The sequence below is a fragment of the Phascolarctos cinereus genome, unplaced genomic scaffold (assembly GCF_003287225.1).
Source record: "Phascolarctos cinereus isolate Bilbo 61053 unplaced genomic scaffold, phaCin_HiC Scaffold_4;HRSCAF=312, whole genome shotgun sequence".
Lineage (NCBI taxonomy): Eukaryota > Metazoa > Chordata > Mammalia > Diprotodontia > Phascolarctidae > Phascolarctos > Phascolarctos cinereus.
The window spans coordinates 140,945,801-140,970,011 of NW_027555847.1; the positions used below are offsets into that span (position 1 = coordinate 140,945,801).

General features: G+C 41.3%; 1 protein-coding gene across 2 annotated transcripts in view; it reads right to left on the reverse strand.

The window, feature by feature from the left end:
• SLC5A11 (solute carrier family 5 member 11) overlaps positions 1-24,211 on the reverse strand; it is a 41,804-nt gene that overhangs the window by 14,325 nt on the left and 3,268 nt on the right. The window contains exons 2-9 of one of the 2 annotated variants that reach the window (XM_078152652.1): positions 19,382-19,487; positions 18,558-18,731; positions 17,647-17,718; positions 16,836-16,940; positions 15,376-15,435; positions 13,366-13,470; positions 12,160-12,265; positions 8,966-9,046 (exon numbers count right to left, since the gene is read on the reverse strand). In XM_078152652.1, the coding sequence (XP_078008778.1) occupies positions 8,966-9,046; positions 12,160-12,265; positions 13,366-13,470; positions 15,376-15,435; positions 16,836-16,940; positions 17,647-17,718; positions 18,558-18,692 (664 nt within the window). In that variant the 5' untranslated portion in view covers positions 18,693-18,731; positions 19,382-19,487. The remainder of the gene's footprint in view (positions 1-8,965; positions 9,047-12,159; positions 12,266-13,365; positions 13,471-15,375; positions 15,436-16,835; positions 16,941-17,646; positions 17,719-18,557; positions 18,732-19,381; positions 19,488-24,211) is intronic. The other variant, XM_020995628.2, reaches the window with a different exon arrangement.

A 24,211-nucleotide genomic window follows, 5' to 3' on the forward strand; every position in this document is an offset into this window, starting at 1 on the left:
TTGCTGAGTCAAAGGGTATACACAGTTTTATAACTCTTTGGGTTCCAGATTACTCTCCAAAATGGTTGGATCAGTTTGCAATTCCACTGACAGTGTATTTAGTCTCCCAATTTTTTCACATCCATTCCAACATTTGTCATTTTCTCCTGTCATTGTAGCCAATCTGATAGGTGTAAGATCTCAAAGTTGTTTTACTTCGCATTTCTCTAATCAATAATGATTTAGAGCATTTTTTCACATGACGATAGTTTTGATCTCTTCATTAAAAAGCTGCCTAATTATATCCTTTGACTGGGAATGATTTATATGTTTATAAACTGGGTAATAACTCATTCTCATAAATCTGACAAAGTTCTCTTTGATGGCTTTATTATGTCTCAACTAAGTGGGGCTTCTTCTGATCATGAACTAGACTTCCACTTATCTTTCCAGTCTTATTTCATGCTTTTTCCCTTAAAGCAGGCTCTATTTCAAACTAGTTTTCTAGTTCCAGCCCCTGAACAGACAGTGCCACATGCTTGGAATACAATCCTTCTTCACCTCAGCACCATAGGATTCTTAACTACTTCAAAACACACCTCCTACTGGCTAATGACTCACATTCTTATACATTTGACAAAGTTCTCCATATATTTGAGATATGAGATCTTTTTCTGAGAAATTGTCTATAAAGATCCCCCTCCCCAATTTTCTGCTTTCCTTCTAATCTTGGCTACATTGGTTTTGTTTGTACAAACCCTTTTTAATTTAAAGTTATAAAAATTGTTCATTTTACATCTCACGATGCTCTCTGTCTCTTGTTTATTCATAAATTCTTCTCCTATCCATGTCTGATAGGTAATATGTTCCATAATCTAATATTCTTATGATATTTCCCTTTATGTCTGGCTCATGTATCCATTTTGACCTTATTTTGGTAAATGGCTTAAGTAAGATATTGATCTAGACCCAATTTTTGCCAGATTGCTTTTCAGTTTTCCCAACAATTTTTTACCAAATAGGGAATTCTTATTACAAAAGCTTAAATCTTTACATTTGTCAAACACAAGGTTACTATAATCATTTACTACTGTGTATTATATATCTACTCTTTTCCACTGATCTTTGTTTCTATTTCTTAGCCAGTAACAGATAGTTTTGGTAATTACTGCTTTATAATATAGTTTAAGGTCTGCTGCTGCTAAGCCTCTTTCCTTCACATTTGTTCATTAATTCCTTTGATATTCTTGAGGTATTGTTCTTCCAAATGAATTTTGGTATGATTTTTTTCTAGTTCAATAAAATATATTTTTTTTGTAATTTAATTGGGATGGCATTGAATAAGTAATTAGTTTAGGTAGAATTGTCATTTTTATTATATTGGCTTTGTTCACCCATTAATGATTAATTGTTCTTCAATTATTTAAATCTGAATTTATATGAAAAAGTGTTTTATATACTATATTCATGTAGTTCATGGGCTTGTCATGGCAGATACAGTATCAATTGTTTTCTATTGTCTACAACTGTTTTAAATGAGATGTCTCTTACTATCCCTTCAGGCAAAGTTTTATTGGTGGTATATAGAAATGCTGATGACTTATATGAGTTTACTTTATATACTGCTACTTTGATAAAATTATTAATTGTTTCAATTAACTTTTTAGCTGAATCTCTAGGATTTTCCAAGTATATAAGCATTCATCTCCAAAAAGAGATGGTTTTATTACCTCATTGACCATTCTGATTCCTTCAATTTTTTTTTCTTCTCTTATTTCTATTGCTAGCGTGTCTCATGGAATATTGAATAATATTGGTAATAATTGGCACTCTTGTTTTACTCCTGATCTTATTGAGAAGGCTTCTAGCTCATCTCCATTATAAATAATGCTTGCTAAGGGTTTTAGGCAGATGGCTCTTATCGTTTTAAGGAAAAATCCACTTATACCTATGCTTTCAAGTGTTTTTTAATAGGAATGAGTGTTGTATTTTGTCAGAAGCTTTTTCTGCAGCTATTGATATAATCATATTACTTTGTCACTTTTATTATTAATATAATCAATTATGTTAATAATTCTCCTTGTGAAACCATCCCTAAATTTCTAGTATAAATCCTATTTGGTCACCATGTATAATCTTTGTGATATGTGTTGTAGTCTCCTGGCTAGTATTTTATTTAGGATACAAGTGAATTCTACCAATACTTAAGGAATAATTAATCCCAATACTATATAAACTATTTGAATAAATAGATAAGGAAGGAGACCTACCAAATTCCTTTCATTTTATGAATATGGTTTTGAGACTTAAACCAGGGAGAGCAAAAACAGCGAAGGAAAAGTATAGACCAAATTCCTTAATATCAGTGCAAAAATTTAAATAAAATACTAGCAAGGAAATTACAGCAATATATCACAAAGATCATACACTATCACCAGGTGGGATTTATACCGGGAATACAGGGCTGGTTCAATGTTAGCAAAACTATCAGCCTAATTGACCATATTAATAATAAAACAACAAAAATAATATGGTTATATCAATAAATGCAGAAAAAGCCTTTGACAAAATGCAATGCCCATTTCTGTTTAAAATGCTAGAAAGCATAAGAATCAGTGGAGTCTTTCTAAAAACAAGTAGCATCTCTCTAAAACCAAGATATTACCTGTAATGGGGATAAATTTGAATCCTTTTCATACAAATAAAAACAGATCTATACAATTGGAGAAATACTAACTGTTTGTGGGTAAGCTGAGCCAATATAATAAAATGCCAATTCTATGTAAGTTAATTTATTTATTCAGTGCCATACTAATTCAACTACCAAAGAATTATTTTATAGAGCTAGAAAAAATAGTAACAAAATTCATCTGGAAAAACAAAAGACTGAGAATATCAAGGGGATAAATGAAAAAATAATGTTAAGGAAGGTAGATTAGCAGTTCCAGATTTCAAACTATATTACAAAGTGGTAATTGTGAGAATAATCTTGTACTGGCTAAAAAATAGAGTGGTGGACCAATGGAATAGATTAAGTGCACAGTAAAATGACCACAGAAACCTAGTGTTTTATAAACCCGGAGATCCAAGCTTTGGGGGTAAGAGCTCACCATTTGACAAAAATTGCTGGGAAAACTAGAAAGCAGTTCACCAGAAACTAGGCAAAGACCAACATCTCATACCATATACTAAGATAAGGTCAAAATGTACAAATGATTTAGACATGAAGGGTAATATAATAAGTTAGGGGAACATGGAAAAATGCATCTGTCAGATCTATGGATAAGGGAAGAGTTTATGACCAAATAAGAGATAGAGAGGATTTGTTGTCATTCAGTTCTTTTCAGTTGTGTCCAACTCTTTATGACTCTATTTGGGGTTTTCTTGGCAAAGATACTGGAGCAGTTTGCCATTTTCTTCTCCAGCTCATTTTATAGATGAAGAAACTGAGGCAAACAAGTTTAAATGACGTGCCAAGGGTCACATAGCTAATACGTGTCTGAGACCTGATTTGACTGCAGGCCCAGCACACTGTCCACTGTGCACCTGCTGGTGGAGTACTGAACTAGTCCAGCTATTCTGGAGAACAATTTGGAACTACCCCCAAAGGGCTATAAAACTTTGCACACCCTTTGACTCAGCGATAAGCACTAATAGGTCTTTATCCCAAAGAGACAGAAGAAAAGGGAAAAGGGCCTATTTGCACAAAAATATTTATAGCAGCTCTTTTTATGGTGGCAAAGAATTGAAAATCAAGGGGATGCCCATCAATTGGGAAATGGCTGAACAAGTTGTAGTATATGATTGTGATAGAGTACTATTGTGCTATAAAAAATGATGAGGGGGATGGTTTCAGAAAAAGCTGGCATGCCTTATATGAACTCACACAAAGTGAAGTAAGCAGTATCAGGAGAACATTGTACACAGTAACAGCAATACTGTAAGAATGATTAATTGTGAAAGACTTAGCTACTCTGATGAAGACAATTCCAAAGGACCCGTGATAAAAGATGCTATCCACCTCCAGAGGGAGAACTGATGAGCTCTGAATGCAGGGTGAAGCATGCTTCCCCCCCCCCTTTATTGTTTTTAATGTTTTCTTTTGCAACATGGCTAATATGGAAATATGTGTTATATAACTTTACATGTATAATTGATATAAAATTGTTTGCCTTCTCAAAGTGGGGGACAGGTGGGAGAGAGGGAATTTGTAACTCTAAATTTAAAAAAAATGAGTTAAAATATGTTTACATGTAATTGGGAAATATTTAATGAAATAAAAATAATTTTAAAAGCTTTTTTAAAAACAAGCTCATAGACCCCAGGTTAAGAATCCATGAACTAGGGGCAGCTAGGTGGCACAGGGGATAGAGCACTGGCCCTGGAGTCAGGAGGACCTGGGTTCAAATCCAGCCTCAGACACCTAACACTCACTAGCTGTGTGATCCTGGGCAAGTCACTTAACCCCATTGCCGAGCCAAAAAAAAAAAAAAAAGAATCTGTGTACCAGATTGTTTCTAAGGTCCTTCCAGCTCAAAATTTATGATATTTGTGCCACACTTGGTTATCCAATTACAGACAAAGTGTAAAGGCAATTAAGAATTGGGTGCAATAGCTCTCTGTACTGAGGTATGCAAGCAGTCTCAGCATCTAGGAAAAGGTAAAAAATCATGTGTCTTAAATGGGGACCCAGTGGCCAGTGAAGTCACCAAGGTCTTTGGATCAGTGCTTGGCACATAACAGAGATATTTAATAGATGCGTGTTGATCTCTGACTAATTGTCAGATAAGATAGCATGAAGGCCCTGGGGCTAAAGGACAGTGTTCTCTGGAACTAGGCCAGAGAAGTGCTGAAATTCTAGGGAAGCTGACCAAAATCAACTACGCTGAAGGCCTCCGGGGGGGTTGGATCTTGGGTTTGCACTGGTAGAATTCCTACCAGAATTAGCAGAGAGGACAATGAGTTTAGGCAAGAGTAGAGGGGCCTTTTGTAATTTCTTCCCATCACAAGCCAGCACTGTTTTAAAGATGGCTCATGGGTGACTGGGTGATCTGTCTGTGTAGACTCGGAGATAGGGGAGGGTAGAAAAGAGGGCCTGCCAGGAGATAGGGGCTGAATAAGAGCTATAGGGAAGGAGGAGCGTTCTCGATCCGGGCCAATCTGATCCATCTCCCAAGAAGTACAGATGCCATGACAACAGCTGGAGGAGAAGCATATCTTGCCTGTCTCAGTCACGCTTGGCAATTTCCAGGAGATAGCATCTCTCAAGAAGTCTATTGAAGAGCAGTGCTTCTTTAACGTGGGTCACAATATGGGGTCGCATAACTAAACAAAAAATTTGGCAATAGTAAAATGTTTCTGAGCACACACCAACCAAAAATTAATTCAAAATCAAACGTGTAATGAGTCCAAGGTGTTTTTGGCAACGCTTGCCTGTGTTTCATCATGCAACTTCACTGCAGCCTTGGTTCTGAACACACAACATACATGTTTTGTGCTGTGCATGCAGTCATAACACACAACACTAGCGAACTCTACCAGGAACACCTCGGCTCAGATTCGAGACTATTGTATGTTATGAATTGCAGTGTTTTACTGTACATACAGAATCATTAAAATGAATTTTGGCCTGGGATTAGGACAGAATTTCCAACAATTTCTGAAATGGCCCTGAATATTCTTCTGCCATTTTGTACTGCATATTTATGCGAAGTGGCATTCTTAGCATTGCTGATTATAAAACCAGAATATCTATCAACTCTGAAAAACATTGAAGATGCTCTACATCCTGCAGTATCAAATATTCTGCCAAGATTTAATTCTTTATGTAAAAATAAACAATATCCATCTCATTAGTATGCAAATTTGTTTTCATCTTTAATAAATGGTAAAATTATGTGTATACCAAAGAATTGCTTTAAAATAAATTTCTTAATGATTTATTATCAGTAAATGTGTGATTTGTATACCTATTTTATATACCTATATTCCCAGGGTCACATAAAAATTTTACAGGTGTGGGGCAGCTAGGTGGCACAAGTGGATAGAGCTCTGGTCTTGGAGTCAGGAGGACCTGAGTTCAATTGTGGCCTTAGACACATGACATTTGCTAGCTGTGTGACCCTGGGCAAGTCACTTAACCCTGATTGCCTTACCAAAAAGAAAAAAAAATTTACAGGTGAAAAGAGGTCACAAGTGGAAAAAGTTTAGAGTAGGGGCCTTGTCTTATCTTAACTTTGTATCAGCTCCACTACTACATGCACAATGCATACGGCAAGTGCTTGATAAATATTTGTTGAATGGGATTGGATTGATGTGATTCCCCAGAAATTACTCATTTTCCTTAAGTAGTGAGGCTTTTCAGATACCCTGACAAAAATTCCAGATACCATACGTAGGCTCTGCTAATAGAACTCATTGTAATCTATATGTGATTGACTGCATGTGTCAATCACTTTCAGTCTCTGCTTAAAGGCCCTTTTAAAACTCCAGGATTTTTTTTAATGTTCTAAATGTAATATTCCCCAATAAAAGCACTTTTACAGAGAAGTTTCTGAGGATGACCATTTGCATCAAATGGCAGTCAGTAAAAGTTTAGTGTTGCTATGAGCATATTTGGCTGTTAAGGAAGATATTATTGTATTCAAATTGCAAGTGACATCTGGCAGAACAGTCAGTAGCTAAAATGGAGAATCTTAACAGTTTAAGGACTCCTTTAGAAGTCTGGTGAAACCTACAGACCCTTTTTCAGAATTATGTTTTTAAATGCAAAAAATATAAGACACAATTTCAAACAAAATCAATCATATTGAAACATGGTTACCAAAAATTTGGTTTTTCTTAAAGTTCATGGACCCCACATTAAAAACACCAACCTAGAGTTTGAGAGAGAAATTATGGCCAGGTAGATAGATATGACATTTGTCTCTACAGAAGTTGTCTTTGAACAGTTGAAAGCTGATGAAATCCTTAAGCGAGAGAGATAGTATAGAGTGAAGAAGACCCAGGACAGAGCCTTAGGAGATGCTCTCACTTAGCAGGTGGGTAAAAGATGAGGATCCACCACAGGAGAGTAAGAAGGAATGATCAGACAAGTAAGAGAACCAAGAGAGGAGTGTTATGGAGCCCAAGGAAGGAGAGTGTCCAGAAAGAGAGGGTAACAGTATCCGAAGTTGCAGAGAGATCAGGCAGAATGAGGCCTGGGGAAAAGCCACTTAATTTAGCAGTTAAGGCATCATTAGTCATCTTGGACTTGCAGTGGAGTGAGGGGAAGAGATTTTTCCAAAGCCAGAATTCAAGGGACTAAAAAGTGAGTAGAAAGTAAAGGAATTGGGGCAGATACTATGTAGGAATCTTTCAATGGTTTGGCTATGTAAGAGAGAAGAGATATAAAACAATAGATTGGAAGGATCACAGGGTCAATTGAGGGCTTTGTAAGGATGGGGAGAACCGTGGCCTCTCTGTAGGTGGCAGGGGAAGAGCAAGCAGACAGGACAAGGATGAAGATTAGAAAAGGAATGATCTAAAAGGACAAGTTTCCAGAAGAAACAGGAGGTATGGGATCCAGAATGCAGTGGAGAAGTTGGGTTTGGCAACCATAAGGGCCGCCTCTTCAACAGAAAATGGGATAAAGGAGGAGAGAATGGAATTGAGGAAGAAGTTTCAAACTTTGTGGCCTGCGAAGCTGATGAGGAGCCTAAACCAGATAGAAATGTAACAGGGAAATGTTTACCAAAATAAACAAAAATATAGTTTTTGTTGTTTTTGAGTCATGTCCTCTCTTGTGACCCCATTTGGGGTTTTCCTAGCAAAGATCCTAGAGTGGTTTGCCATTTCCTTTTCTAGTTCATTTTACAGACGAGGAACTGAGGCAAACAGGGTGAAGTGACTTGCCCACACAGCTAGTAAGTGTCTGAGGCCAGATCTGAATTCAGGAAGACGAGTCCTACCAACTCCAGGCCCAGCAGCTCTATCCACTGTGCCACCCAGCTGCCCCATATAGACAATGTTAATTTGTGGTTTTCTAAGTCAACATGCAGCCTGTAGGAATCCATTTCTGTTTGAGGTCTGAAGTATAGAATAGGGAAGAAGAGGGAACTCACTAATCTCAATCACCTCAGCTAATTAAGAGGCAAATTCCTCTGCCAAGAGAGTATAGGGAGAAGATGGTGTTGGAACTTTAAAGATAGAGGAGAAAGTCTGGAATAATCAGGAAGAAGAAAAGGATTGCCTTGCAGCAGTTAGGGTCAGACTGAGATTAATTAACATAAACTGGAGTAAACTTAGGCCGTGTGACTTTCTTCAGGAGCATTCAGTGCTAGTTATTAGGAATGGGGAAGACAGATGGTAAGAGCAACCCAGCTGGATTTGGACAAGGTGAGACTAGCAGTAGGGGCAAGAGTTACGAGGGTCACTGGTCATATGGGGTCCAAATGGCCAAATGAAAGGTCAAGAGTGTGGAGGGCAGAAAGGAAGGCCAGCATAAAGGTGATGGATAGAGAGAACAAGAAGAGGTAGAAGGACTGGAGTTCATGGGGAGGATGAAGAACAGGCTTAGGAGAGAAAGATTGAAGGTTGGAAGGTGATGGTCAATGAGAAGAACCTCAGAATTGTAGATCCTGGATGTGGAACAGTTATGAGTGATGGGTATGACCCATCCCTGTTTGGAGTGAAGAGGATGGTCCTAGAAATAAATAGAAGGTGAATGAAGAAGGCATTCATTCCCTAAGGATGAGGGCTGACTTTTAGATGCTGCTTTATGATTTACAACTCTGTGAGGTTGGTAGTACAAATGTTATTATTCCCATTTTGCAAATAAAGAGACTCAGAGGGGATTCTGAACTGGGTCCTTGCCACTAAACTATTCTGTTAACCACCAATTGCCACCCGGCTGTACCTAGCCTCTACTTCTAAAAACAACTTTAAAAAAATACAGCAATAACAGCAATTTAATGATGCTCAACGTGGAATGCCTGGAAATACTCACTGTATCCCATTAAAGTGAATGCTCCTCCCAGCATGATGATAGTCTGCAGAGCATCTGTGTAGATCACGGCTGCCAGGCCACCTGAAGGGAAAACAAAAACAATAAGGATGGAGGCAGGAGGGATTTACTCTGAGTGGCTTTTAGATGTTAAAAATATATTCCAAGCATAAGCATCCCAGCATAATCAACTTGGGAAAAAACACTACCTGGTATTGACATGAACTTAGGGGGGAAACGTAAGGGCTGGACCAACTGACTTGTTATGCTTGAAGGGGCTAGTTAGTGGGTGGGGTAGAAGAATGGGATCCTAGTACACAGCACAGTGAAACTTTTCATTTATCTCTTAACTTTGGAACCATTTTGACTCTTCCCTCTTCCTCATTCCCCACATTTAACCTGATTTTAAGGCTTATCAATTCAACCTCTAAAATGCCACTTACAGTAATCTTTTCCTTTCCACTACTATCCCAAGTAAAGTCTTAATTCAGGACCTTATCTCTTGTCAGAGCCTCCTAACTGATCTCCTTGAAGTCAATATCTTCATTAATCCATCCTTCACATTGCTTGCTGCTGGAGTAACCTTTCTAATGCACTGTACCCATCACATAACTCCTCTACTCAGTGGCTCCCTATTGCTAGGTCCAAGATTAAATAAGAGGAGATTGGGTTGAATCACATTTGGGGAAACTGGGCAATCCTTTCACCAATTCTCAAATTTTTACTGTGCCTGAAGTCTATCTTTTTAACACCCAAATTCTCCTTATAAGACTATATGTTTGTGAAATACCAAACAATAAAAATCTTGGAAGAATTACAGTTTCAGGTGACCCAAAGTCCATGAGAAGAAACATGGTAGCTATTACTAAGATGACTTGTAAGAGAAAAATGTCATAAAAGACATCATTAAGGCCATGTTACTGGAAAAAGGATGTAGGTAGGTCATATAGTGACAGGGAGAGATAACAGATGGATCACCCATATGCTGTACGTGAAGCATTAAAATAGTCAAATGAAAGCCCCTAGTGGATTGGGCTCTCCAATGGAGGACTGATGGGAAGGAAGGATGGAAAGAAGGGAGGGAAGGGAGGAGAGAGAGACAGACACAGAGAGAGAGAAGGAGGAGGAGGAGGAGGAAGAGGCAGAGGAAGAGGAGGAAGGATATAAAGAATAAAGAGAAGAAGGAAAGAAGGGAAGAGAGAAAAGAAAGAATGGAAGGAAGGATGAAAGGAAGGAATGAAGGATAGAAGAAAAGTAGAGGGGGAGAGAGAAAAGAGAACAAATGAAAGAGGAAGAGAAAGAAAAATGAGAGGGGAAGAGAAAAAGAAAGAGGGAAAGAGACGAAAGAGGGGGAGAGAGGAGTAGAAAAAAAGAGAGGGGAGAGAGAGAAAGAGAGAAAGAGAGAAAGAGAAAGAAAGATTTATTAAGTGCCTACTTTGTGCCAGGCACTCTGCTACCTCATTTAATCCCCACAACAACCCTGGAAGGTAGGTGCTGTTATTGTCCCCATTTTATAGATAAGAAAACTAACACCCAGAGAGGTTCAAAGATTTGCCTACGGGTCACAAGGCTAGTGAATATCCTTAGGTCACATTTGAAGTTGGGTCTTCCTAACTCCAGGCCCAGTACTCTGGTATGGAGGTACCCCAAAGTTATACCTACACCCAAAAGTTTATGGATCCATTGAAATGAATGAATGAGTTGTCCTAAGGAGACTGTGGAAAAGGAAGATACCTCAATTTAATTCAAGCATTTATTAAGTTCTGACCATCTGGAAGACCAAGGAGAGAACCTTAGGGAAGGCCCACAATTAAATAGAATGTTCAGGTAAACAGCACATGGATAGACAGTTTGGCTGAAGTGGAATGTTTTGAGGAGAATAGCTTAAGCTAAGATTAGAATGATGTGTGGAGGCCATATTATGGAGGGTCTTGAATAACAGAGCTCTGCATTTTATTTTACTGGTAATGGGAAACTATTAAAAGACTCTGCTGTCCAATTCATCTTCCTAAAGCAGTACTCAATGGGTGAGGTAGATTAGGATGAGAATTAGTAGCAGGTAGATAAGAAGGCAGGGACACCCTTTAGAAGGCCATTTGCCATAATTCAATAAAGACACAATATTGTCCTGATTCTCCTTGGAGCTATAGTGTTTTAGAGCAGGAAGAGATTTGGGAGATCGCCTAATCAGGGATGGGGAACCTGAGCCTTGAGGCCACATGTGGCCCTCCAGGTCCTCAAGTGCAGCCCTTTGACCAAATCCAAAGCTTGTTCCACCCCACCCCCATCCCCCATACCTAGCCCAGTCCTTCTAAAGATGAAGATCCTGAGGTCCAGAGAGAGGACATGCTACCTCTGTAACCACACATGCTCCAGCAGAGGGGCTAATTTTAGGGTAGGAGTACACACATTTTCCCTTTAGACCATACAAAAGGGTGAGAGGACAGCGAGTGATTCCAGGCTTATTAAGGAAGGGGGTGACCAAATAAAAATCTTCCTGAAAGGCTTGAAGAGAAATGTTCTTGGACCCTAAAAAAATCTAAAGGCAATGTCTCCATAGCTTGTTGTACAAAGTAGAATGTAAACAGGAACTGGGATTTTTTCCCCCTTTTTTTTCTTGTATCTGTATTTTCATCTGGCACCTTTAACCTCTAAAATATCTTTTATCTCCATTCTCTCCTTTCCACTCCTAGTATAAATATCTTAATTCCCGGCATGCAGTGCTTAAAAAATACTTGTTGAACTGAATAGAAGGTATGAGCGTTAGAATGGTGATGTCTCTGAAGATGAGGATGAAGATGAAAGATATGTGGTCACCTCAACTTTTTAGGCCCTGATTTTTTTATCCATAAGATGAGGGCATTGAATCAGATGACCTCTAATCTCCAAGTCCTGTGACCTCAAAGTCAGATATTTCTTATTAGACCAGGGAACATGGGGCAAATAAGTGGCTTCACTGATCTGAGCCTTGTGTTCCTTCTCTGAAAAAGGACCACGGCAAATAGCTTGGCCATTTCTAATGAATAGTATTGCACTTCCAATGTTGAGAAGGGACCCTGATTACCCATCAGACAATGGTGTTGGATGAAAGGGTGCAGAAGTAGTTTCTGGCAGAAATTGCTTGAGTAGCCTGCACGGCACCACATTAATTCCTAACCTGAGACTTCCCAGTGTCATCCCCAGGGTTTCAGCCATACCTGCCACTGTATACACAGCTGTAATCGCCAACAGTCCCACCACTGCAAGGTACAAATTCAGATGTAAGGATTGCTGGATAAAGATGGCTCCCGCATACATGTCCACCTGAAGAAATAAGATAATTAAGATCACAGAGGTCCATCTAGTCTAACTCCCCCTTCTTATACATGAGAAACCCAAGGTGTACAAAGAGGTTGACTTGCTCAGGGCGTCAGTGGTGAGATTTGAACTCAGGTCTTTCTGACACCAAGCCCAGTTCTCTTTCCATTCTATGCTTCCTACACAAGGGAGAAGCTGCTGCTTCTTTCCCTCCTTCCCTCACACAGTTTGTAAATTTGTTTTCTTTCATCCCTTCTGCTGTGGGAACCAACAATTCATTTTGACTGACAGCCAACATCTTGCTAGAGTTAAGGTTGGTGCCCTCTCCCTGAGGTCTCATCATTCTTCATCAACACCTGGACCCTGTGGTTGCTGAAATGAGTCATTCCCCATTGAGGGGCCCTTTCTTTGTTCCTTAGCATGTTTGATTGTTCAAAGGATGCATGAGTGTAGGAGGGTGGTTACAGGGTACAGGGAGCCTTGATATTCGATTTTCTGATACCCAGGTCACATGACTTTACTAAGGTCATTCCTGTGGCACCACTCAGAACATGATCAGCTAAGGGAGCTGCCCCTGGGAATGATCTAGCAGCCCTATGAGGAAACTAGGTCCAGCCAATTAAGGACTGGAAGTTAATGGCTTCACTAAGTTTTGCCTTTCACATTAAGCCAATGAGTAAGCCAGCTGTCTAGCTACTTTTGGCCACTTCCTGGAAAGAGAAGAATCTCTGCTACCCACTTCATCTTTATCTTCCCTCCTCCTCCTTTTCCTTCCTCCCCTTCCTCACCCATCCCTTCCCTTTTCCTTTCTTCCCTTCCCCTCTTCCCCCACCCCCACCTTCCTTTTTCACTTCCTTTTTGAAGTGTAGTTCCTAGTCCCAGATAGGAAAGGGCACTACTGAGAAAAGAGGAGATGCCCATGTAGAGGCTACCACTGTCCAAAGAGCAGCAGAGTGATTGGAACTTGACCTTTCATCTGGTGATCATGTATTTACCTGCACCAGTTGTGAGTGGTCCTCTTGGCCTTTGACAGTGACTTGGTCTTTGTCCATGAAAGGATGACTGATAAGGGGAAGGCTTTAGGAAAGTGTTATTCATGTTCTTACCGAGATTTTGGTGAAAATGTAGATGAACAAATAGAGAATAGCCAAGAACAAGGAAATCCGTTTGCCTCCAAATCTCTTTTGTAAGTATTCCGGCATGGTGGTGACCTGGGAGAGGAGGGAAGGTAGATCTGGTATTAGACGCTCCATGGTTCTTTGGCAATATAAAAACTAACTCGTAACTCACTAAAGTGAGGGTCCACACTCACAGCAGAGCTCCCTTGCTCCAAAGCATAGAGTGTGAGCTCCTAGGATCTCAGAAAGACAGTAGTAGTTTCCCTACTGTTACAGAATAGATCAGAGAGGAAATGAGAGAAGTCAGAGGAACAAAGCGGCACGAACTAGTTGGGTCCCATACTTGACCAGGCAGCTGGATAAAAAATTTAGGGAGAAATGAGGGAGGAGATGGGTCCCCCTGGTACTTTCAAAATAAGGATTATAGATTTAGAGCTTAAGGGGACTTTAGAAAGTGACCTTTCTCTAGTCAAAACCTGCAACTGGTACTCTAGGCTGACTAGTTTTGAATCCCTTTCCAGGAGAGGAGGCATCTTTGTGGAGGCTCAGGGCATGTTAGTTTCATACCATGGTGCATATTTGAGAGATTGATCCAAGGATGTCTAATGGATGCCCACTCTTCCCCATGGCAGCAATGAGAGGGAAGGCCATGTGGACTGATGGAAAACATGCTGGAATTTGTGGGAGTAAACGTGTCTTGGAGTCTTGACCCTGACACTAACTTGTTATGCAAACTCTAGGATTAATGGAGTTCATGTTGAAAGGGTTCTTAGGACCAGAAAAGCAATGATGACACATGCTCATTGTACTCATCTCTGAAACAAGGATGATAGATACTCAGTGTGCAGAAACAGATACTTTTGGACGCAGACAATAGGGGAATTTGTCTTCCTTGACTATGTATATTTGTTAGAGGGGCTTTGTTTTTGTTTTCCATTTGGGGAAGGTGAGAGGGAGATGGGGATTAGTGATGGGGTTATCAAAAAGAAAAGGAAAAGAAAGAAATGACAGTCACTGAAGAATTTAATAAAATGCACAGAAGAGAACAGAAAGAAACAGACAAATATGACAGCTTTGAAAGTTACATGTATTTCTCCCATCCGGGAGTGGGGAACCTGTGGGAAAGGGCTGCACTTGAGGACTTAGAGGACCACATGTGGCCTCAAGGCCACAGGTTCCTCACCCCTGTTAGCCTATACTTAAAAGGAAAAGCACCCTATATGTAATAGAGATGGGCAGTTTCATTCTCATTTTCTCTCTACTTTATGTGTGGAAATGCTCATTTTATTGGTCAGAATGAAAACCACTTTTTTAAAAGGAAAAGGAGGGGCAGCTAGGTGGCGCAGTGGATAGAGCACCAGCCCTGGATTCAGGAGGACCTGTGTTCAAATCTGGCATCAGACACATAACACTTACTAGCTGTGTGACCCTGGGCAAGTCACAACCCCCATTGCCTAATCAAAAAAATGAAAAAAAAATAAAAGGAAAAGGATCTTATCAATTGGCTAGTTATTTTACAGATGAGGAAACTGAGGCTCAGAGAGGGGAAATGGGCCCAAGTTCACATGGATATTGAGAATCAGAGTTGAAATTCAGGGGCAGCTAGGTGGTGCAGTACATAAAGTATGGGACCTGAAGTCAGGAAGACTCATCTTCCTGAGTTCAAATCTGGCCTCAGACACTTACTAGCTGTGTGACCCTGGGCAAGTCACTTAACTCTGTTTGCCTCAGTTTCTTCATCTGTAAAATGAACTGGAGAAGGAAATTGCAAACCACTCCAGTATCTTTGCCAAGAAAACTCCAAACAGGGTCACAGAGTTGGACCTAACTGAACAGCAACCTCTGTCTAAATTGAGTTTTTCCATGCTTCCTCCTTAGGGGAGCAATAAATGCTTGTCGGAGGAACAAACAAATGAATGGAAGAGGTTACTATCCCAATGTACTTTAACCTGAGGTCCTAATAACCTCCCCACCCTCCCCCACCCCCATCAGACTCACCCCTCCAGCAATGTAGATAGGAAGGAAAATCCAGCCCAGCATCAGCACAGAAAAGATCCCCTGTGGAGGAAAGCACAATCAACCTTGTTCCAAGCTCTTCTAGAAACATACATACCTGGGCTACTGACACAAAAATGATGTTAATTTGCACTGGGAATAGGTGATAGGCTGGGCCTAGAATGGAACAGGGGAAGGAGGAGAGTAGTCTAGATTTCATTTGGAAAGTTACATTGTGCTTTAGAGGATCGGAAATTTAGAGCTAGAATAAAGAAAGAAACAAACATTTATTAAGTGCCTACTATATGCCAGGCATTGTACTAAGCCCTTTACAAATATTATCTCATTTGAGACTTACAACAACCCTTGCATGTAGATGCTATGATTTATACCCATTTTATAGCAGAAGAAACTGAAACAGACAGAGGTTAAGCGACTTGTCCAGAGTCTCACAGCCCCTAAGTGTTTGAGGATAGATTTGAACTTGGGTCTTCCTGACTCTAGGCCCTGCTGATCCAACTACTTCACATATAACTTTGCTTCTAAGGTAAGTGCTTTAGTATTTAACTAATATGAAAATATATCTATATCTATATCTATGTATGTATAAAATCCCACACCCTTTGCTACTCTTTTTTATCTCCCAATTTCTCAAACTTTCCATTTCATTTCAGTGATATCTCCCTCTCATCCTCACTTTCTAATTTTTTTTTTTTTGCTGTTTGCTAGGCAATCGGGGTTAAGTGCCTTGCCCAGGGTCACACAGTTAGCAAGTGTTTGAAGCCAGATTTGAACTAAGGTCCTCCTGACTCCAAGGCCAGAATTCTATCCACTGCGTCACCTAGCTGCCCCCCTCACATTCTAATTTGTAGATTATTTAGCTATGCCCATGACTCAGGTCTGCCTGCTAGACTGGAAGCTCACTGAGATCAGGGTACCCAAACGCTAACCAGTCCCCATAAGCACTAGTAGCTTATAACTCTTTGTATCTCCAGCACCAAGCATAGTACATGACACATGATGTCCTATGTACACGTGTTATATATTAACACAAAATGCTGAAAGGATAAAAGAATGCATGGACTGTGGGAGCAGAAATGCAGAACCCTCTTCTTTCCCCTTCAAAATAATTTAGGTCATGATCTCTGTATACAGATGGACCCACTTTAAGAAACTCCACTATAGAAAGGGACAGAGTCAAAAAAAACTTTGGAAGACTTGTAACAATTGATGCAGATTGAAGTAGGAAGAACCAGAGGGACAATTTAGAGAATGACCACAACACTGTAAAGGAAAACAGTTTTGAAAGACTTAAGAATTCTGATCAATGGCAAGAACCAATCACAACTCCGGAAGACTGATGATGAATCATAGCTGGAAACTAAAGTGATGTTAAAACAACAATAACCAAAAAAAAAATCAATAGAAATTCTAATAGTTTGCTGACTGAATAAAATACTTACATTAAACTCATAAGCTGTTACGGAAATCCCCACAGCTGCTCCTGATCCAGCCAGGCCAATGAAATGCCCACTTCCTATGTTACTGGCAAAGAGAGAAGCTCCCACCTGTGAGGGGAGAGGTATATCTCATCATGGAAAGGTTAAGCCCGATGTCTTCAGAGCCTACGTAACTCAGCCGGGGCTAGAGAGCTGAATAACCTAAGAGGCTATTGGATTTCCTGATAGCCCCTGGTCCCGTTTTTTGCTGGTAGAAGAGGGTGATTTATAATCTTTGTTATGAAGAGGCCCTTAGGACAGAATACTCATCAAACACTAACTGGAGAGGCACCACTGGGAAAGAGAGGCAGAGGGTTAAACCTAATGGCCTCCAATAGCCATAATAGTATTGATGACCCAAGCAGCTATGGATGTCATGGAGTTATAGTGGGGCAAAGCCCCCTTGCTTTCCACTGATGAGTAAAGAAGCTATGAGAGCCACTCTGACCCTGAGATTCCTAATGATGATGGGGATGTAGGGAAAAACTCAACCCATGGGCTCCAGAATGCTCTTTATGTGTCTTAGGTGATCACCTCTAACCCTCACACCAAGTCACTACTACTTGGGACTACTCAGGATTTACCTGGGCTACCATCCCAATGTGGTACCTGCCCATGGAGTTGGAGACAGAAGATGGACAAGTTTTCTCATTTCCCCCTTTTACCTCAACACATACATTCCCTGGCTCTGAATCTAGGGGGTCTATATTGCCAATCCAGGGAGTACCTCCCTGTCTCCACCAGGGAGGCTTAGTTGGGCTCCAGCCCTACTCACCGGCCACCATATCATGTTCCCTCCAGCCAGGAAGTATCCTTGGACAGTGTCTCTCTTGGTCTTCCACATAGACTGAAACATAGGGAGAGAAAGTCCATTCTAGGGAAGGAAACTACTTCTACCTGAGAGTAGTTGTCATTGTGGTTGTGGTCCAAAACATGGTAATCAGGGATGCCAGTGCCCAGGCTGGCTCCAGGTAATAGGCATGCCTTCTGAAGCAAGAGTGTTTAAGCCTGTGTAATCAACCAGAAAGTCTTCCACAATCCATTACCTAGAGCCCTAAGTAGGACTTTTTAAGACCTAATGGAACTTCTGATATAGTTATGGGAAACATAAAAATTTAAGTAAACCAAGGTAAGGGGCAAAGGGGATAGTGGTAGTGATAGAGAACTTCTATCTAATGCTATCTGTTAGATCCCACCTAGAGAACCACTGGGGGCCAAGGGAGTGGTCCATTCTCCCTACTACGCAACATTCCAACCCAGTAAGGGAATCCAGAATTCTATTCCAATAAGGCCTGTTCCCAATAGTGGTGCAGGATTCCTCTGGACTCTCTACCCTTGGCAGTAGACATGGATGTTCATACAACTTGGATGGGCTTGGAGTCACAGATTACAAGCCTTTTGGTAAAATGAAGGGCTTCCATGCTTTACCATCTGCCCAGTTACTATGCCCTTCTGACCAGTGGGTACTATCTGACCTGTAGCTGAACTCTCTTAAATCTCCCCAAATTAGAGTGTGAACTCATTGGGAAGAGGGACTGTCTTAGCACAGAGCTTGGCACATAGCGAACACAATGAATGTTCTTCATTCATTCATTTGTCTCTTCCCTTCAGAAGGCTCCCTTTAGCTGCTAGCCAGCTATGCTGGCAGAGCCCAAGGATGTGAAGGAACCACGATCTTTGCCTTACCCAAAGTCCCACAGCTAGGACAAACACAAAATAGAGGATGAGAACCACAATGTCCACAGTCTCCAGCATCTCGTTTGGAAAGGCTTCCAGGTCATCATGGTGGGAAGGCAGGGAGCTGCTTCGAATCGTCTCCATGGCTGCTGTCTTTCGCTTGTCCTGCACAGTTGCATCTATCTGTAATAGATGGGAAGTCACAGAGCCTGGATTTGGGGTGGGGAGCCCTAGGCCCTTTCCGGGTCAGTAGTGGGGGAAGCCCCCCAGCCTCTTCTAATTCAGACAGCATTCATTCCACTGCACACAACCCTAACACTGGGGCTGGTCAGGGTAGGGTAAGCAAAACAGAGTGGGACATACCTTCAGACCTGATTTGAAAAAGAATAGTTGACATTTCTCTGACTCCTTATGGTTTGTAAGGCACTCTGTATACATTACCTTATTCTATTCTCACAGCACAGGACCTTCATTCTTGTCTCCCTGCCTTTGCTTTAGCCAAGTGCAATCCTGCCTTACTCCACCTCCTTTGAATCCTTTACTCCCTTTGAAATTTGGCTCAAGCATCACCTTCTTCATGAGGTCTTTCCTGATCTCTCCCCCTCCCCCAACCTCTATCAACTTCCTTGACCACCTTGGATTCTTTTTGTATATGCTTATATCAATATGTATAGTCTCTTCCAGCAAATGTAAGTCTCCTGACAGCAAAGTCATTTTTATCTTTGTACCTATTATGCTTGGCCCATAGTAGGTACTTAATAAATGTTTGCTGATTAATTGAGGGAGGTAATACAGATATTACTAGCAGGTAGGTAGTACAGTAGATAGAGTACCAGACTTGGAGTCAGGAAGACACGAATTCCAATTCCGACTCAGGCACTTATTAGTGGTGTGAGCGTGGGCAAGTCACTGAACTTCTTTTAGCTTCAGTTTTCTCATCTGTAAAATGGGGGTTATTGTAAATAACAAATGATGTAATGTTTATAAAGAGATTTTAAAATCTTAAAGCATTGTATAAATCATAGCTATTTATTAGAATAATAATTATTATTGTCATCCTCATTTTACAGAAAAGGAAATTTAGTCTCAGAAAAGGTGTTATTTGTTGAAGATCACACCCTTAAGAAGTGGCACTTCAACTCAGGTCTTTTGGCTCTAGCTTTATGGATGAGGGTTATTTCTGGGTTAGCGGAGTCTTCCCTCTTCAACTTAGACCTTGAGAATTTAAAGACCTCATCAAAGCAGCCCTGCTCAGGAGCTAGACCCTCCTAGTAGATTACAACTAGTTGATTTCCAGGGTGGACCATCCTAATCTGACACCTTATCATTATTCCTGCCCCTACTCAATTTCCTTCCATTGTCCTCAAAATCGTTGCTACACTCGTCTTTCTTTGACACAGAGGTGATCCGGTCTCTTCTCCACTTGAAATTGTGCAAAGGCCCCTTACTGCCACACTTGAGTAACATTCAGATTTTTTAGTCAGCCAATCAAGGCCTTTTAGCCTTTTCAAGGTTCAAAAGATTCCCAGAGACTATTACAGCTGGAGGCTCTTGGAGTTTGGTGGTTTGATAAAGCCCTTTGCATGTCAACATTAAATGAAGATGGCTGGAGGGTTTGGAGAACCAGATTCAAGGTCCAGCTCTGCCCTTTGCTAGCTGTGTGACCTTGGACGAGTCTTTTCTCTCGGTTGCCTCCTCTGACAAAAGAAGGGGTTGAATGATCTCTAAGGGGCTTTTCAGTTTCAATATCCTACAATTCTGGAATGATCTCTCCTTCCACAAAATTCTCAGAGCACTTTGTAGGGACCTTTCCTTTGCCTCACCATAGTCGGCCTTGTATCATAGCTATTTGTATATATGTCTTATCCCACCTCCAGACACAACAAGGGAATGCAATCTCTTCTAGGGCAGAATTTGTGCCTTGGTTCATCTTTGGATCTCTAGTACCAGAGGAAATGTCTCACACTTCATCAGTGTTTAATGAATGTTTGTTGAATTTCATGTAAATCACATGCCAATCAGCAATTCTGTGCTTAGCATCAGTGACTTGGGATTTTTGTTCTGATTAAATGACTCCTATGTTTGGCTGGTGAAGGGAGGAAGGCACAGCTTCAAGTAATGTGAACTAGGGGCAGCTAGGTGGCACAGTGGATAGAGCACCGGCCCTGGAGTCAGGAGGACCTGAGTTCAAATCCAACCTCAGACCAAACACTTGATACTTAACTAGCTGTGTGACCCTAGGCAAGTCACTTAACCCCAACTGCCTAAAAAAAAAAAGAAAGAAAGAAAGAAAGAAAAGAAAAGAAATGGGAACTAGACTTTGTGGAGGAAAGGGTTACACACACATACACCTGCCAGTATGACTTTCCTGTTTCTTCTCTACTGGACTGTATGCTATGTCTTGTAATCATCCCCACTACCATCATTTTATTGGCATTTATTATCACCTTCCTAGATGATTTTTCATTTGTTTGTTAACTTGAAATTTTCATTTATATATTTTGTTTTCATATCACCTACATTCACACAGCATGTCCCAGAAGTCTTAGTGTAGTTTAAAGCTATTAAAGCTTAAGAGTACATTAAGACATTTGGGATACTTTCTATAGCTCTAGGGCAGCTAGGCAGCACAGTGGATAGAACTCCATGCCCAGAGTCAGAAAGACTTCTCAAGTTCAAATCCAGCCTGAGGCACTAACTAGCTGTATGACCCAGGGTAAGTCACTTATCCTGTTTGCCTCACTTTCCTCACATGTGAAATGAGCTGGAGAAGGAAATGGAAAATCATCCGGTATCTTTGCCAAGAAAACCACAAATGGGGTGAAGAAGAGTCAGACACGACTGAAATGACAACAGCAGCAACAACAACTATATCCCTACCCTTTCCCCTACCCAGCAAGTATTCTTGGTTGCAAAAAAATCTAAAAAAAAAGAGAAGGTGGGGGGGCGGGGGGAAGGCAGCTTAGCAAAACTAAATAACACACCAACTGACAGAATAAGCCATGTTTCATAGACCCTGGGTTTGAATCCTACCTCTCATACTTAGTTGTATGACCCTGGGCAAGTCACTGAAGCTCTCTGTACCTCAGTTTCCTAATCTGGAAAATGAGGGGGTAGGATGAATTGGACAGCCTCTATATCTATGATCCTATGATCTCTGCAAAGAAGGGAGCTGCCCATCCATTACAATTACTTCTTTTTTTTTTCTTTTTGGTGAGGCAGTCGGGGCTACGTGACTTGCCCAGGGTCACATAGCTAGTAAGTACTCACTTAGCTGCCTCCATTGGAATTACTTCTTAAACAGGACTCTTGCCAGTACTCAATTCTCTTCCAGTCTGCCCCTAAAACTGTTTCTGGAGTCATCTTTAACCCAGAGTTGATCACGTCTCTTCTCTGCTTGAAACTGTGCTTTCACCACCTGAACCCCTCTCCTCATACATACTCTGTTTCTCTTCTTTGTCTCTTCCTGTTGCCTATTTGTCCTCCTTCTTCCTCTTTATCCTTTGAATTGCTACCCTTTCTTTAAAGCCACATTCCGATACAACACCCTCCAGGAAGCTTCCCAGATTCCCAGGCACTTTCCCTGGACACACACATTTGTTAATGAACTTTCCTCACTCATCTTCAAAGTGCTACTTACACTTTCTCTTACATACTGCTGTATCTCCTCCAGCACAGTACTTTGGGTGCATAATAAATGCTTATTGAATTGAATTGACTAAGTGTCAACTTGAAGTTTCAAGGAAGGGTGTTAGTTTTCCAGGGGTCAGGAGACTAAGACAAAGGCACCTGGGAGCTTCCACTGTCCCAGTCTCTTCCCCCCTCACTAGGACACGTTTCCTTTATCCCAGCAAGTAAAGGGAGGTGAGACATCACTAGAGCTAAGAGCCAACCCTGTGCCATCAACTCTACCCACCCTAATTCTTGGACAAACCAATATGGCAGCCAATCCCTGGCCCACTGTGCCTATTCTTAATCTCAAATTCAAGAGCTCACTAGCCCCATGTCAGCACAGGTTCAGGCCATGAACCCTAATTGTGGGTAAAAGAAAACTAGGGGCAAATCAAGAAAGAGAAGCTTGTTTAGATCAGGTGGGACCCTCTTCAGGGACTCCGACCCTGATGTCCTTTCTACTTCCTGAGGGGAACATTCTTCTCTCTTAGAGCTGGGATTGGCTAGAATCCCTGGAATTTTTTCTATGAGTTTATATGCGTTGTCAGCCCATCAAACAGAGAGGTCCTGCCATCTCCTCAGCCAGGCATCCTGCACGGTCTTTCACTGCCACAGACCCAAGTCTAGTGGGCCCATCCATCCATTTTTTCAAGTGAAGGTCAGATCATTACTAGGGGAAGACAACAAATGAGACACTGAGAAGGGGAAGGTGCTGTAGGAATTGGGCTGAATAAGGCCCAGATCTTCCCTTAGTCATAGGCATGGCCCAGACTAGACCTTAGCATCTCAGCAGGGTGATGAGTGAAGAAAGGAGAAGGGGGTGGATGGAGGAGTTGGGGAGAGAGAAAGGTTGTAAGAAGGGAGAAAGTGGGTGAAGAGGAAGGGTTATAAGAAGAGGAAGGGGAAGAGGGAGAAGGTGGAAGAAGAAAGGGAAGGGCTCCTTTCATCTCCTGGAATGGTAGGGGAATCAGCTTGGAACAGATAAACAAGTTAGTTATTCATCACTTCTTTCTGGGCATCGAAGTGGGACCAGGAAGATTGGCACAGTCCCCAACTCCCTAAGTCTCCAGGATGTCTCTCTGGACCCGAGCCTAATTGCGTAATGGAAAAGCCCCGGACTGGTGGATAGTATGCCTAGATTCTAGTCACGGTCGTGACTCTGTTACTAACTCGCTGTAATTGGGACTCAGTTTTCTCATCCATAAAATGAAGGGAATGGACTGGGTGAGTTTATAGATCCCTTCTAGCACTAATACTCTATGGTTTATGATTTAATCTTGCCCACATAGCCCTGACATCCTTGAGGTGGGAGTTTTGTCTCCTACAGATTTCTCATCCATAAAATGAAGGGAATGGACTGGGTGAGTTTATAGATCCCTTCTAGCACTAATACTCTATAGTTTATGATTTAATCTTGCCCACATAGCCCTGACATCCTTGAGGTGGGAGTTTTGTCTCCTACAGATCCTTAAGTGGAGAGAAAGGGGGAGGGGCAGAGAAGTGAGCCCATTGCCACAGGAATGAGACTTTGGAAGGCATAAGTCCAATTCATCTCCCTTTGTTGCCCATGAAGCCTAAAGGGAAGGAAGTACTGCTTTGTGGGAGTCTCTTGTGAAAGAAGATGGTGGGAGTAGAAATTCGCTGTGATAAGAAGTACTCACCATGAAGGATGAACCAAGGGCAGGGCAAGTTGACTCTTCTATGTCTTCTACACTAAGACTAGGCAGCTAGATGGCACGATGGCTTAGAATCAGAAAGACTCATCTTCCTGAGTTCAAATCCAGCCTCAGACACTTACTAGCTGTATGACCCTGGGTAAGTCACTTAACCTTTATTGGGCTCACTTTCTTCATCTTTAAAATGAACGAGGAAGGGGCAGCTAGGTGGCGCAGTGGATAGAGCACCGGCCCTGAAGTCAGGAGGACCTGAGTTCAAATCTGGCCTCAGACCAACTACTTGACACTTACTAGCTATGTGACCCTGGGCAAGTC